Here is a 16,605-nt window from a genome sequence, read left to right as displayed (position 1 = left end):
ATAAGGAGTAGCTGATTCTACTCCAGAATGAAAAGTTAATTTGAAGAGGTCATTTGATTATGATATTATTGTCTCTGAAATTAAAATTGCCCACAAATTTAATTAAATTCAGTTAAATATACAAGTAAAATGCCTTTTCAATGTGTGGCATTATGCTAGGCTCTGTTCAGTGATTTGCAGGAAATCTTTAGCCTTTCCATAATGTGTCATTAGAAGAATCAGGACAAACTATGGAACCTCCCATCAAATGCAGCTGCATCCTGTTCATTATACTATCCCTTACTTTACACCTCATCCTCCCAATAATTTCCTGAATTCCAGTAACTCTGATTTTTTTACATACTAAGTAGCTGAATTTTACATCAGAACACTGCATAATCATTTCAGTAGTAGACTTCTCTGTTCCAGATGTTATTGTCAGTTGAAGGAATGTTATTTAGTCAGTCACTGATTTTTAGATAGGAAATCTATCAACCAGCAACCATTTATTAAGCACCTATTATGTGTTAGACTCTGAAATAAGCATTGGAGATACAGAGACAAAAATGAAATATTCCTTGTCCTCAAGGAATCTACATTCTTTCAGGGCAGGCAACATGGACCCAGGTGATTATATGCAAAATAAATACAGGGTCATTTGGAGTGGAGATACCAACAGGAAGGAGCTCTTTTGGAGATGGTGCTTGATTTGAGCTTTTAAGGAAACTAGAGATTTCAGAGAGGTAAAGAAAGATGAGGAAAGAGAAAGACAATTTCTCTGCTTAAAGGTATAGAGACAGAAAATGAAATGTCCTATGTGAGGAACAGTGAGAAGGCTGGTTTGTTTGACTAAAGAGTATGTGAAAGTGTATAATATGTAATAAAAACTAGAAAATTAGGTTGTGAAAGACTTAAAATACCAAACAAAAATGTTTGTATTTTATTCTCAAGATAATAGGGAACCAGTGGAGTTCATTGAACAGGGGCATCATCATCCAACTATGCTTTAAGAATCTCTCTCTCTTTTTTTGTTTTAGTTTTTGCAAGGCAGTGGGGTTAAGTGGTTTGCCCAAGGCCACACAGCTAGGTAATTATCAAGTATCTGAGATCGGATCTGAACTCAGGTACTCCTGACTCCAGGGCTGGTGCTCTATCCACTGTGCCACCTAGCTGCCCCAAGAATATCTCTTTGGCAGCTTTGTGGAAGAGGGAGTGATGAAGGGAGACAAGGATCTAATCTAATCAACTTACTTTAAAGTGATCATAGCCACAGAGCCAGAAGAAACCTTATAGGGTATCTAGTTCTAATCTCTCACTTTTAAAATGAGAAAACTGAAGTCTCTAGAGATTCATTACAAGGAATAGTATCAGAATGAAGGATTGAATTCAGGGCCACTGCTTCCAAATCCAATTTTCTTTCTGCTATGCCATGATGCTCTTTCTGAAAGGTTAATGAACTTGCCTAAGATTCTCCACTGAGTTTGAAAAAGAATACTTTATTCTAGGAGGAACAGTGCTGTAGTAAATGAAATATATTTATATACACACGCCATAACCACTATTCATAAAAGCAAACCAATTTCCTGCTATGTTCAATCCATTGTACCTGACACTTTGTGACCCCCATTTTGGGTTTTATTAGCAAAGATAGTGGAGTGGTTTATTTTTTTCTTTATCAACTTATATTACAGATGAGGAAACTAAGGTAAACAGGTTTAAGTGACTTGCCCAAGGTCGCTCAGCTAGTAAGTGTTGGAGGCTAGATTTGAACTTGGATCAGTCATCCTAACTCTAGGACAACATCCTGTGCATATGGCAGTGCTTAGGTGTACCCAATTCAATTTTCCAATAATATTCCTTTTTTTTTTTTAACCAGGGGAAGGAATGAGCCAACCAGCAACAATATGCAGATCTAATTTTAAGGTAAAGTTTTGAACCATACCCTATTTCTGTATTGTAGACTTCCCATCAATAGATATTTATATTTAAAAAAAAACTTGGTAAAGCAATAGCAATTATTAAGACTATGCAAAGTGATGAATTAAGTGCCGAGTGAGGTAAAAAAGCAATTAGAATACATTCTTTGTTGTCATCTTACTTGAAGTCTAGCAACAGACATATAATAGACAGTTTAGTAAAAATCAAACAAAAACCAAGCTACTGAACATATATATATATATATATCAAGAGGCCAAGACAGTTTCCAAATTCTTTGTGATTCAGAAGGTAGGGAAGATCAGTTCTGATGAGAACAGGAAAGACTTCCCAGAGAAGGGAGCATGTGATCTGAATATTGAAGATTGCGTAGTATTTCAATAAGCAGAGTTGTCGGGAAAGAGTTCTAGGAATCAAGGTGAGGAAAGGCCAAGAAATCAGAAAGCTCTGGCAGGAGAAGCATAGCATATGATCCAACCATGCATCTGGAAGAGAATCATGAGACAGCCTCAAGGGCTGGAAAGATAGAGAGGCACTAAATTGTAGACTAGAGTTGTAGTTTACTGACATCTCTTAGAACTCTGTGTGTGTGTGTGTGTGTGTGTGTGTGTGTGTGTGTGTGTGTGTGTGTGTGTGTGTACACATCTAGGAGTAGAGGATTAAAGTATAAGAAGACTGGAAAGGTAAGAGGGGACCTCATGGAAGGTTTTAAATGCCAAACCAAGGTCCTGGAGGTGATATAGTATTATCTCTGACCATGCTTCCTGCTCTAGACCATCACTTCTCATCAGTGATCAGTCCTTTAGTAGCATGTACACAATCTCTCAGAGAGCGCTTCTTTCCCCCAGTTGTGAGTTCTCCCTACCCTGGGTTCACTTAATTCTTCACTGGTTCCCAGTGCAAAAATTCCTTGTTATAATTCTATCACTCGTGGGTCTAGGTTAATTCTGAAAAAATGTCAGGGGGTAACTTTTGAAGGATGAGATTAATTTGAATTGGTAGAGGACCTATTATGAAGGCTGCTCCAGATTTAACCAGAGATAGAACTAAATAAGAGGATGAGCAATCAGTTACTTAGGGAATTTTTTTGAGTCTTTTTTTTTTAAAACAAGGCAACAGGGTTAAGTGGCTTGTCCAAGGCCACACAGCTAGGTAATTATTAAGTGTCTGAGACAGAATTTGAACTCAGGTACTCCTGACTCCAGGGCTGGTGTGCCACCTAGTCACACCACTTTAGGGAAGTTTTAAAAAGGGGCCTATTTGAATTGAAATGAGCCTAGGAAACTTCAGCTTGGGGAATTACCTGTTAGGGAAACTACTTCCTGGTTGAACCCTTTGCCCATTGGGTCTTGGTGTAGTTTTCATTCCCACTGTACTGCTCCTAGACTCTGAAAACTCTTGATCAGGTCAGATCATCATTATCAAGCTTGCATGGAGGAAAATGGGAAATTGGGTGATGAACAGGGTCTTTAGTGTGTTGCCTTCCTGACTTATCCATCTCTTCTCTTTGTCTCAGCATATGTATTGGACAATGAAGCAGCAACTTGCTCACCACACCATCAATGGCTGCAACCTCCAACCTGGTGATCTCTTGGCATCTGGGACCATTAGTGGACCTGTGAGTATTAGGTGACCTTGGCAACTGTCCATCAAACAATAGTCCATCTGAGACATTTTACTTGTCTTCAACTTGCCCTCAAAATGGTGCTTCTATACCCTTTATCATTCCTTATCTCCTTACAGAAGGAATATCTAGATGGCACAGTGGACAGAGGACTGATCTTGGAGTTAGGATGGTTGTTTGAATCCAGCCTCAGACATTTGCCACTTACTAGCTGTGTGACCTTGGGCAAATCACTTAACCCTGATTGCTTCGCATCCAGAGCCATTTCCAGTCATCCTGATTCCTATCTGACCACTGGACCCAGATGACTTGGAGGAGAAAGTGACTTAGCACAGCACCCCCTCACTTAGATGCAATTCATGTGCTTGTCATGGCATCACCTCCCTGATGTCATGATCTTCTTCAAAAAATGACAAACATTACAAATATAAGGGGAGTTAGGAAGCACAATTGATAGAATGCTGAGCCTAGAGTCAGTAAGACATGAATTCATATCTAGCCTCAGACACTTACTAGTGACTAGAGTCACTTAACCTCAGGTAAACTTCGTGTCCGAGGCTGGATTTGAACTCAGATCCTCCTGACTCCAGGGCCATGCTCTACCCTTTGCACCATCTAGCTGAGCAGATAAGGTGCTTTGAAGTTTTCAAAATCCTTTACATCTATTACCTCATTTGATTCTCTCCCTCTGTGATCTGAGTGATCTTGTACGTATATTTGTCCAAATATTAGGGATGGGTTATTAGTTGATGATGGATAAGATAAGAAGGTTGAGTCATGCCAATGTTGTTATTTTGAGATGAGCCACTAATATTCTTAGTTAAGATGTATGTTTACTGCTTCTTTATGGGGTCATCTTTAGTATATTCTGTGTCCATGACCCTTGGAGGTGGAAGAGACCTTACTCCTGTAGGGCAAAGCAAAACATTTGCCTAAACCAAGAGGTATTGAGAATATTGACATAGTTTGTATTTTTCCCTGTTTGCTCTAAGAAGACCAAACCCTTAGAGTTAGTGCCAAGTATTCAGTCAGTCAGAGGAAACTCGTCATATTTTGTGTTTACTCTTTGTAAACAGAGATTTGGAGAGTACATTATGCAACCTTTTATATTTGCGAACTCTTTCAAAGAGTTTCATTGGACAGTTGCTCATATCTTGATACCCTTGACCCATAGCCCAGTCTTTTCCTGTGGGGACTGAGTGCTCTGAAAGTTTACTTTGATTTTATAATCTCAGAATCCAGGATATGTTTTAGTTCTTTCTTAATCACATCTACTATCGTCTCTAAGATGCTTCTCTATTTCTTTAGGATAACAACTCCATTTGTAGTGGTTTGTCTACTTGTCTATCCACTTGTAGATTTTTTTTTTCATTTTGTATCTAGTTCAAAGTTCATATTCCATTCTACTTGAGGTCTACTTACCTGAACTTACCTGTACCCCTCCCAACGTATCTCATGATTTGTTGATCTCCTTTCTCCTCTTTCGTGAACCCCTCATTCTGGGTATATGTTAAATGGTGGAACCTCAGTAATACCTAACTAAATGTATGACTTCTATCCATCAAATGAGGGTCATGCTAGTATGCTATTTCAATCCTGATCAAAGCATAGATCATAGGGTTATTGTTGTTTTTGTCCTTCATTCCTGAAGAAGATAATGACAGGGAGGTGATGCCATTACATGAAAATCAATTAGATTTAAGTGATAAAGGACTGTTCAAATTCATTAGCCTCCCTCTATTCTCCAGAACCATTTGGGTCCAGTGGCAAGATAGAGTTCAGGATGACTGAAGATGGTCCTGGATGTATTGGGAGATTTTAACCATTTTAAGCTTTAACATGTCTCAGTTTGATTGAGACATATCCATTCAGTGATTAAAGCTTGGATCATAGATTAGAACTGAAAAAACTTTAGGGGTCATTTAGTTCAATCCCCTCATTTTACATATCACTTAAGTCCTCCTTCCTCATGATCTATAATCAAGAGTCATAATGGAAAGAGCCCTTAAGCTGGAGACAAGAATCCTAGGTTTCAGTCTTGGCCTGTCCCTGGCTGTGTGAGACTTCTTAACCTCACTAGCTTCCTGCTCTCTCATTTGAGCAATGAGGATCTTGAGCTATTCAGCCTCTTGAGATCCTTTCCAGTCCTAATATTCTATGCTTTATTAGCTCTAATATTTGTTCTTGTATTGTGTACCTACAAAAGATTCCCAAGTGTAAACAATGTGTTAAACACTTGGAGTCCAGGCAGGGATGGACTGGTAAGTACTGAACAACCAGCTCTCCAGAAAGATATATGTATATATAATATTTATTTATCATATTTTATTTGTATATATATATTTGTATGTATGTATGAATGCATATATGTGAGTGACACAGTATATATGTGCATGACACAGTTTTTAGTTTATTCTGCATCATTCACATTTTCACTCTTTCTAAAGTGTAGACAGTCAACAAAACAATAAATCAGGCCTTGATTTGTAATGTTTGCTGATTTCTGGGTTGTAAATGCTTGGTTGAAAGTTTAACACTTGGCTCTTGGGAGCCAGCATGAGCTGGCTTCAGAGCTCTCTGAATTGAGTACGTGGTAGTGTATCCAAATGAGAGGGGAAGAAAAGGTGGCATGATGATGCAAGATGGATTAGTCATTCAGGCAAAAGTATCATAAGGGAAATGGTAAAATCCTTCCTATGGTTCCTCTTGTTCCTCTGTCTACTAGGATGCAGCAAATGAGGTAAGAAGAAACAGAGCAAGAATGACCTTGCTGTCCTTGCCATAGACCCTTCTCCTTCTCTGTATGCCATTGAATGAGTAAATGAAAAAAAGTATATATTAAGAGTTTACTGTGTGCCAAGGCCTAGAGATACAAATAGAAAGGCAAAATGACCTCTGCCTTCCAGGAGATCACATTCTAACTGCGGGAGACAACACTTATAAGGTGGTTCCAATTCCAAGTAAATGGGAGGACCCAGTGGTCCTGCATCAGCAGGGTGGATGACACAGCCAGGGATCCTTGGGATGCATTGTAGGTCAGATTTTGAACACCTGAAGAGTCACAGGTTCTTAAAAATGCAAGCATTTGTCTGATAGCACATATATTTGGATACCCTCCCTACAAAATGAGGCCCTTTTAGGTATCTTCTTAGCTAATGTTTTCAGTGGGAGTCCTACTCTTCATGATCCCATTTGGTTTTCCTGACAAAGATATTGGAATAGTTTGCCATTTCCTTCCCAGGATCATTTTACAGATGAGGAAACTATGAGGGATAAATGACTTGCCAAGGGTTTCACATCTAGTAAGTGTCCAAGGACAGATTTGAAATCATGAAGATGAGTCTTCCCAACTCAAGGCCCAGAACTCCACCTATTGCACCATCTAGCTGTCCTAATTTTTTGGGGGGTCTAAAACATATGGAAAGAGAAGTTTAACAAGATTAAGTGATAAAAATTCTATCTTTAGAGTATAAAAGATTTTAGAAATCATCACATCCAATGCCTTCATTTTACAGATGAGGAAATTGAGGCTCAAAGTGTTTGAGTGACTTGCCCTTATTCAGACCACAGGGGCACAAAGAGACAAAAGGAGAACAGCTAGGATTTGAACCCAGATATTCCAAATCCAAATGTAGGGTTTTTTCCCCCTGTACTACACTGTCTTCTGCATTTGTTCTGGTTCATTTCAAGTTGAAGATGTGTTTGAGAATGTATTTGGTTAACTGCAGCCTCTAGAGTACAGTGGGAGAGGGTAGAAAAAATGCAACACTAGGAAAAAATACCAAACTAGGAACTGGAGCACATTTGTTCTAATCCCAGCTCTGCTACCTTCTGCCTCAGTTTCCTCATCTGTAAAATGGGGCTTATGTGTGGCAGCTAGCTGGTCCTGCAATCAAGAAGACCTGAATTCAAATTTAGCCTCAGATATGTACTAGCTGTGAGATCCTGGGCAATGGGGTTAAAAATAGGATCTAACTCCCAGAATTGTTGTAAAGATCAAATGAGATAATAATTGTAAAGGGGGTTAGTAAGTCCTATATAAATGTTAGTTGTTGTAGTCATTACTTGTGATAGTGTGTCCAAAGAATTCCATGGGCCCCACTTAAAAAAAAGGAGCCAAATTATACATTTTAGATTACAAAATGCTTCTGTGTTCATTATCTCATGTACTCTGTACCACAGTCCTGTGAGAAAACTAGTTAGTGATTTGCCAGTGTCCTAAAAGTAAGAGAGCACTAAGTGGGAACACTTATGTCTCCATCCCTAAGGAATGAGTGAACACAGGATGCACTGGTGATCAGGTCTTTGACACTGACATTTTAGAGAGGCTTCCCTTCCAAGGGAAATCAGTGACTTCGATTTGTAGAAAGCCCAGTAACCCAAGAGTGTGAACCATGTTATTAATAAAGAAGTTTTCAATTCTGTCCAGTCAACTTTTAGTAAATACTTTCTATGAGTAAGTCACTCTGCCTAATAAATTGTATTTTTATTCCTGTTCCCAACTTCCATTGTTAAGAATCCTGAAAACTTTGGATCCATGTTAGAATTATCATGGCGGGGAACTAAAGTCATTGATCTTGGGAATGGACAGACCCGAAAATTTCTGCAAGATGGAGATGAAGTCATCATAACAGGTAAAAATACCTTGATTGCTCCCCATGTTGCTAAATCAAATCAGCAAGTATTAATTAATGAGGTCCATTGTCATGTGCTTGAATGATGATTCTTATCATTGCAAAAATTATTGACCTTTCAGGAACACTTATTTGCTTGCTTTGTTTTCTTTTCTACATTATTTCCACATTCTTATCCACATTATCAAGCACATAATATGTACTTGAGAAATAAAATGTTTTTAAGCAGCTGCTAAATAAACATAACAATGATTCAACATCTGCAATGCTATTCGAGCAGGAAAGTGATGCCTTATTTTATGTGTCTCATGTTTATACTTTGATTCTAAAGCAGTTCCAAGTGGTTTGGAAATGCCCCTTCCCATTTTGTTTTTCATATAGAATATAGTATGTCATAATGTGGAAAGAAGATTGATCCCACTTTCAGGAGACCTGGGTCCCAGTCTTTGCTCTGTCATTCCCTTACTGTGACCTTTATGCAAGTAACTTTAGTTTGCTAGACCTCATTTTCCTTATCTGTTTGTACCATGAAGGAATTAGAGGTCTCTTATGCAGGAGTTGGCAAACTGCATTTAAATTAAATTAAAATAAAAATTACATTTTAAAATAAAAATGTCAAAATCATTCTTATAAAAACAAGCAGTAGTCTGAATTTGACCCAGAGACTGTAGTTTGTTGACCCTTGCTCTAAGGTCCCTTTCAATTCTAAGTTCTGCAGCTTAAATGACTTTTTGTTCCTTTCTGTCAAAATGATATGTAAGTGACAAGAAACACATAAAAGTTAAATTTAGAAGGCTTTAGATGAATTTGATGGAATATTAAAAGGAAGTTAAGGTTATTGGGGTACTTGCCTGTCCTGAAAGGTTAAGATGGTCAAATGATTAGAGTTTGAGGCTATTAATCAACTGAATCACACTATTTTAAAATAACATTAAAATTTTTATTTAAAAATTACTCTATTAATAAGAAAAGTATCAAAAATATGTGTTTCTCTCTTTTTTTTTCATTATTCATAATGAGACTATCTGGAAACAAAGTAAAAAATGACCTAAGAGGCCTGTAATTTTCATCAGACCCCTCATTATGGGTGGACCTTGTCTTGATACCCACTTAGTTCAGAAAGAATGTTAGGATGAAGTAAACCCTCACAGATTATTCAACAATGAACAACAGCCATAGCATGGGAAGGATATTCAACAAGAATGTTCCAGCACTTAGTTCTGATAGACTCAGCCCCACTCATCTCTATATGGAAACATCTGGTCAGCAGGGCAGGGTGTGGTGATTTATTCCATCTTAGGATATTAGCCAAATCTAAAGGACCTTGACCCTACATGGGTGGCCTTTTTATTCACTTAGAACCCACATTGCTGGACAGAGGCTACCAGGAATCAGGTTTGAAACAGATGCAATTTGAGAGTTGATTAATCAAGTCCTTTGGACAGCTTTATCACCTTTTAGGGAAAAACTAACCTAACATGTGAAAGGGAGGGAATTTTGACCTATCATACCTCTCTTTTTCTATTCCTTTTCATTTTGTAAGATCAGCATTTCTATTAAAAGGGGATTTTATAAAAAATGGGATTTTGCTGTAGCCTTTCTATCCACACAGGAAGAGGTTTACTTGTAGATATGATAAAAATAACTAATTAGTAGACTAAAAACAAAGAACCCATTATATTGCTTTGACTGAATCACAAAAACATAAAATTTTAGGGATTCAAAGAGCTTCAACTGCATGAATTTATGCCTCTTCTGTCTAAAATCCTACTGATTTTCATGATTCTTTTCTTTGTCATAGCAGCATAATGGAGTTTTTGTTTTTGACATGTTTATTATACTTTATTTCCCTTCCAACACTCCGTTTCTATGATTCTACAAAATATCTAGAGTCATTTTTGGCTATTCAGAAATTTATTATCCAATTTGGGGATTTTCCATATCCTCTGATTCTCCCCCCGCCCCCTTGTTGCCTGCCTTTGGGCCTTTCACCACTCTTTAACTCCCTGACAGAGCGCTGAGGAACTAAAAGCAGTGGCACATCGATTTTATGACTAGTATGGAGCCTCATAGCTCATTCAGGCCAGAAGCAAACTTGGAGATGATCTCAATTTCAGCTCCTCCTCTTACAGATAAAGATACTGAGACTCTCCTAAGTGACTTATTCAGGGGAATACAATTGATTAATGCCCCAGGGAAAATTAAAACTCACATCTCTCAAATTTCAGACTAGTGCTTCTCCCCTTTCCCAGACTAAGTGAAACTCGTTTGTAGGTCAAACTCTGGTAGTCTTACTCAATAAGCATTTGATTTGTTCTGGGCCATGGTAAAACAAAGACAAAATAAAATATGGTCACTGTCCTCAAGTTTATATTTTTTCTTTAAACAAAAATGGTGAGGGGCGGCTAGGTGGTGCAGTGGATAGAGCACTGGCCCTGGAGTCAGGAGTACCTGAATTCAAATCTAGCCTCAGACACTTAGTAATTACTTAAGCTGTGTGGCCTTGGGCAAGCCACTTAACCCCATTGCCTTTCAAAAAAAAAACACCTTAAAAAAAGAAAAAAAGTGGTGAGAATACATCACTAGGACCATACAGAGAGAGGAGCTTTGAATTTTTCCCCTTGAGAATTATTATTTTTAAGGGACTATCCATGCCTCTTCATGAAGACCTCATCTTTCTGAGTCATTTCACTTTATGGGAAATAATAGAAAACAAAAGAATCCCTGCCCTCCCTGCAAAAACTCCAAAACACTGCACAAGAAGACAAAGGCCTGTATTTTTGTCTAAACTCTGTAACTAACTAGCTGCATGATATCAAGCAAAACTTTAAGCCTCAGAACCTTTGTTTTCCCATATATAGAATAAAGGAGTATGATTAAATGTTTTTTAGGTTTGTTTTTTCTTTTTGCAGCCCTATAATCTGTGATTTTATCATTTTTCTTTAAAAGAATGTTTTATGGTTCTTTCTTTTTATTTTTCAAATATCACTGGCAGTGATTCTCTTCATAACCTTTTATATATATTTATTTTTTATTTTTTGTACAAATGATGTTTTTTATACATTACTAAAATATTCTTGTTTAAGAATAAACATAATACTCCCTTCTCCCCCAAAATATAGACCTTCATAACCTTTTGTTTTGTTTGTTTGTTTTTTTAGGTTTTTGCAGGGCAAATGGGATTAAGTGGCTTGCCCAAGGCCACACAGCTAGGTAATTACTAAGTGTCTGAGGTCGGATTTGAACTCAGGTACTCCTGACTCCAGGGCCAGTGCTCTATCCACTGCCACACCTAGATTCCCCCCGTCATAACCTTTTGAACCAAAGGAGAAGGGATTATATTCTAGAATAAGAGAGAAGTTTTAAGTTTTATTTTGAACTTTAGTTAATAATAATAGCTGATATTTGTATCTCCCTGAATTTAAATCCAATCTTAGATACTCATTAACTATGAGACCTTGAACAATTCTGTTGGCCTCAGTTTCCCTATCTTTAAAATGAATTGGAAAAGGAAATAGCAAACCACTCCAATATCTCTGCCAAGAAAACCACAAATGTCTCAGAGAAAAAGACATACTGAAATGACTGAACAAGAATCACATTTGTATAATTTTTAAATTTAAATTCTATAAAGTATTTCACATATGTTCTCACTTGATCCTCCCAATAGCCTTGGAATATAGGGTAATATTATTATCCCCATTTTGTAGATAAAGAAACTGAGGCTAAGAGAAATTAAATGACTTGCTCAGAGTCACACAGCTGTTAAGTAGCTGAGATGAGATTTGGGTTCAGGTCATTTAACTAGTTAAAGAAAACTCAACTCATTGAATGAATGCAATGTGACTATTCTCTCTTTTCCTGTTTCATTAAATGACAATGAATTTGGCATTATAACTGACTTCCTCACTTTGTCACTGCTTCTATATCCTCTTTCCAATCAATCTGTGTATCTCACAGTAGGATTTTCTTCATAATGGTCTGAAGGGTCTTACTCAGAATACTTTGTTCCAGGAATTATCTATCATATAGGAGGATTTTAAAATGCTGAGAGAATTTTTTTTTTAATGTGCTATGGATCCTTCCCCTCTCTTGGAGAAAACTGCTCTTCTAAGTTAGTAATTTTGATAGATTATTAATGTGTTTGAAACAACAGCAAAAAATTCTTTTACTTGATAGGATTTCCCTAAAATGGGTCTTCTGAGTATTGTAATTCAGCAAATGACTGACATAAAAATAATGAAACTGAACAAGAACAAGAAAGAAATTTGTCTCTTGACAAATTTTGTCTTGTGCATTTGATTTAAACCAGAGTGATAGATGACAGAGCTTGGTGATAGAATGGAATGAAGAAGGATCTGAGAAGATAAAGAATCAGAATGTGATATCTTTTTGAAAGGGAAATGAATGTTCTTGGGGATGGAACATTTCTGCTTTAGAGATTGCCTCTGGGATTTTCTTGACGAAAATACTGAATTCATTTGCCATTTTCTTCTCCATCTTATTTACAGATGAAGGAACAGAAGTGAATAGGGTAAAGTGACTTGCCCAGGGTCACCCAGCTAATAAATATCTGAGGTCATATTTGAATTCAGGAAGAGGAGTCTTCTTGACTTCAGGCTCAGTACTCTATCAAGAGATTGGATCTATGCTATATGAAGAGCAGTTGGAAAAATGGGGGACATATGAGAGAAAAGAAGTCTTGATGAGCACAGGGTACAAACATTATTGCTCTCCTCATATTGTTGAAGGTCTGTCATGTGGAAGAGGGATGGAAGACTCATTCTACTCAGCCTCAGAGGGGAGAAGAGGGTTAATGTGTATAAATTATATTGAAGAAGATGTTGATATAATATAAGAAAGTGCTATGTAAAAACTTGAGCTGTCTGAAAATGAAACGAACTACCTCATTAGATAATGGATTCCTCATTATTGGAGGAATTCCTGCAGCAGTTGGTTCACCTATTATCTGGAATGTTGTGGAAGGGTTTTGTGTTACAGTTAGGAGTTTGACTAGATGATCTCTGGGCTGCCTTCCAAATGCTGAATTTTGGGATTTGTAATTCTTTTAAATACTTTCTAGGTTCTCAAACTTCTTGGGTTCCTTGAGTGGTATTTGTTGTTCATCTCCATATCTCCTGATCATATTGATCCTGACTTGTTCAGGAAATCCTAAAAACAATATGCTCTGAGCACTGAGTCACATGTTTTCTTTTAAAAAGAGATTTTTACTGATATGCTTTGATTTTAAAAATCTCCTGCTTTCCCACTTGTATCCTTCTGCTTCTTGCTCTCATAGAACTAAACCTTATGATGTTTTCTTTGAAAAAGAAAACAGAGAAAATAAATTTCAGCAAAACCAATCAATTCATTGAATAAATCTGATGTTATATGTAGCATTCCATACTCATGGACCACTCCCTCCCCACACCCACCCCAGTGGAGTAAGGTGGGGCAATGGGGAGATGAAGAAGTAGTTTCTCATTTCTTCATAAGGTCTCATCTTGTTGACTTTTATTGTTTGCTTTGTTTTTATAATGTTGCAGAGTTAGGTTTCAGTTGTTTTATGGTGATTGTTCTAGTTTCATTGTTGTGGTCATTATACATATTGTTTTTCTGACTCTGCTTACTTGAGTTTTCAAATGTTCATATAGTTCTTTCTTATATTCATCATTTGTCATTGTTATACAGCATTGTTATACAGTTGCAATCATGAACTACAATTTGTTTGTATTTCTCCATCATTGGCAACACTTTTTTTGCCAGTTCTTTGCTTCCACAAAAAGTGGTGCTATAAATATTTTGATATATGTAAGGACTTTCTTTTTATCAGTGACTCCTTTGGGGGTATATGCCTAACAGTAAAATCTCTGAATCAAAAGGTATTTTTATTTGTATAATTCTATATTTCTTTTAAAAATGTTTATACCAATTAACCCTCAATGCAATCTTTGTTCTTATAGTATTAGTAAAGTATGTTTTAAAAAATAATCCAACGGCAAGAGCATAGAATTCATTTTCACAAAAATAATTTCCTATTTTTTTCATCCATTACTTGATCAAATGATGGCCATTCAGGGCCAATTTAGTGACAACTAATAAATTGTGGACTAATTTTCTCTGCCTCTGATTTTATTTTTCCTTTATGACTATTTCTTATGAAGAAAGGAAGAAAAAGATAGATTTTTAGGTTTATCTTGATTGCCTCATCTTGGAACTTCAGAATGATTGAGTGGGAAAAAACACAGAATCTGGAGTCCAAGAATCTGGATTTGGAGTCATAATTCTCCTACTTATTAACTATATAGCTATTCATTTAACTTGTATATACCTCCGTTTCCTTATCTGTGCAATAAAATGATTGGACTTCATGGTTTCTAGAGTAGGTTCCAATTCCAAATTCTATTATCTTACCTAACCTCCAGATTTGTTCTCAACTATTATTAAACTTTCCTTCTCTCCTCACTATCTTCCCAAAATTGACTTGCAGTATTTTAAACTAAGTGCTGTGGAACTCAAAACAAGTAAGCTTTGAGGTTGTAATGCCATGGAAAAACAAAACAAAACAAGCAAAAAACCCAACTCTGCCAACTCATGACAACTGTGAGCCACTGTAGGTCACTGTTTCTCTTCCTGTTGATTGTGAAAAAAAAGAATCTGAGCTTATAAGAGCTCATTTAGCATGACCCTCTTTACACCTTTGAAATCTAAGTTCACTTCCTCTCCCTTCAAGTTTTCCCCTTTACCTGATAAAAACGTCATAATGGCTTTTTCATTAGACTAAGGCTCAGACTAGATGGCAGACTAGATGAGATCTCTTACAAGAATTCTGAAATTCTGTGATTCTGTGAAATTCCCAACCATTCTTTGTGGCTTTAGTCAAATGCCACCATTCCTCCAGAGAACTTACTTCTCACATCTTCCCCAGTCAAAAACAATTCCTTCCTTTTTAATTCTCATCCATACTAAATTCTTCTCTTAGGACACATCATATTCTGCTTTGTATATATTTATCTGTGTATTGGTCTTACCTCTCCTGTTATATTATAAATACTATGAGGGCAGAGAATATGTCTCTAACACTTACTTCAGATTTTGATAGCATTAAGCTATCCTTGTGTTAGGTCTGGGACTTGCAAACATTTTAGGCTTGATTGAGTAGTCTCAGAAAGTTGCCATTATCACAGGATCAAAAATAAAATCTTGTCTTACAAAGATTTTCAATTGTGCTGAAAGGCTAAGCCCTCCCCAGCCAATAGGAGGTACCAAATAGTTAAATCCCACAGCACATCCAAGAGAAGGGGAAACACTCAGATGGATTTTCTAGCTGCCTTTAAGGTTTAATGTATCCAGAGATAGCCACATAGAAATACCTTAGTTAGAAAACCTCCCACAAATCCCTACCTTTCTAAAACCCCAGAGGCCCTGAATTATACTCATTCTGTACAAGCAACTGAATCTGGCACAAGGCTTCCTATTAGTGGTCAATATATTAACATTTATTGAGGACTTATACTATATACTGGCATCATATTTTTGTATGGTGAAATGCAAAGATGAATAAAACAGTCTTTTCTCTCAAAGTGGTTCCACTTTAGTGGAGGAGATAGAACTGGGACAAACTATTGCATCTTAATACAGTGTAATTTGTGGTTAGCACTATGAGAATTTAGAAGACAAAAGAACTGATTCATGTTCTTTCAACATCTTCCAAGTGTCTGTCATATGATATTTGTTATGTATGGTACATTTAAATAATAGTTTTCATCTGAAAAGTTCATAGAATTCTTTGGTTGTCAGATCAAATAATTTGCTTTACCATTTAACAGATAGAAATTGTTGGGATCCTAAGTGACTTGGCCAGAGGTCAGATGGTTTGTAATGGATTCAGGACTCTGCCCAAATTTCCTGAATCCTAATTTAGTGCCTTTCCTTAAAATGCTGAGTTTCAAGTAAATATTACTCAGTTGCATGCCTGTCATCTTTCTGTTTATTTATTACCATTTCCTAGTTTTCTTTGTGTTGATTGCATTAGGCAACTTAGATGTCTCATTAATGAGCCTTTTTGGTTTTTCTTTTATAGGATACTGCCTCGGTAATGGCTATAGGGTTGGATTTGGCCAGTGTGCCGGAAAGATACTTCCAGCACCTTCAGTGTTATAAACGTTTTACTTCTGGACCTACAGATGAAATAAAAAGAATTTCAATTCTATCTTCCAATGATGTAACTGGTTTTTTTTCCAATTTCTTTTTTTTAAATTTTTTTATTCTCATTTTGTACAAATTTTTTTTACATTAATAAAATATACTTGTTTACAAGTAAACAAAATACCCCTCCCCCCATGAATATAGATAGACTTGTTTGGGTGAAAAAGTAAAGGGGAGAGAAAAAAAATTAACATAAAAAAATAATAGTAATAATTGTAGGTATGG

General features: G+C 36.7%; 1 protein-coding gene across 2 annotated transcripts in view; it reads left to right on the top strand.

Moving 5' to 3' along the window:
* The window catches only part of FAH (fumarylacetoacetate hydrolase), a 57,970-nt gene extending 41,586 nt beyond the window's left edge, over positions 1-16,384 (top strand). Inside the window, exons 11-14 of one of the 2 annotated variants that reach the window (XM_074234012.1) lie at positions 1,856-1,902; positions 3,431-3,532; positions 8,055-8,172; positions 16,256-16,384. In XM_074234012.1, coding sequence (XP_074090113.1) covers positions 1,856-1,902; positions 3,431-3,532; positions 8,055-8,172; positions 16,256-16,335 — 347 coding nt within the window. In that variant the 3' untranslated portion in view covers positions 16,336-16,384. Of the gene's footprint in view, positions 1-1,855; positions 1,903-3,430; positions 3,533-8,054; positions 8,173-12,683; positions 13,593-16,255 lie in introns of those variants that run through there. The other variant, XM_074234013.1, reaches the window with a different exon arrangement.
* Positions 16,385-16,605: the final 221 nt, after the last annotated feature.

Source organism: Macrotis lagotis, chromosome 4, assembly GCF_037893015.1.
Source record: "Macrotis lagotis isolate mMagLag1 chromosome 4, bilby.v1.9.chrom.fasta, whole genome shotgun sequence".
NCBI classification, from domain to species: domain Eukaryota; kingdom Metazoa; phylum Chordata; class Mammalia; order Peramelemorphia; family Peramelidae; genus Macrotis; species Macrotis lagotis.
This window is presented reverse-complemented; position numbering and strand designations above follow the sequence as displayed.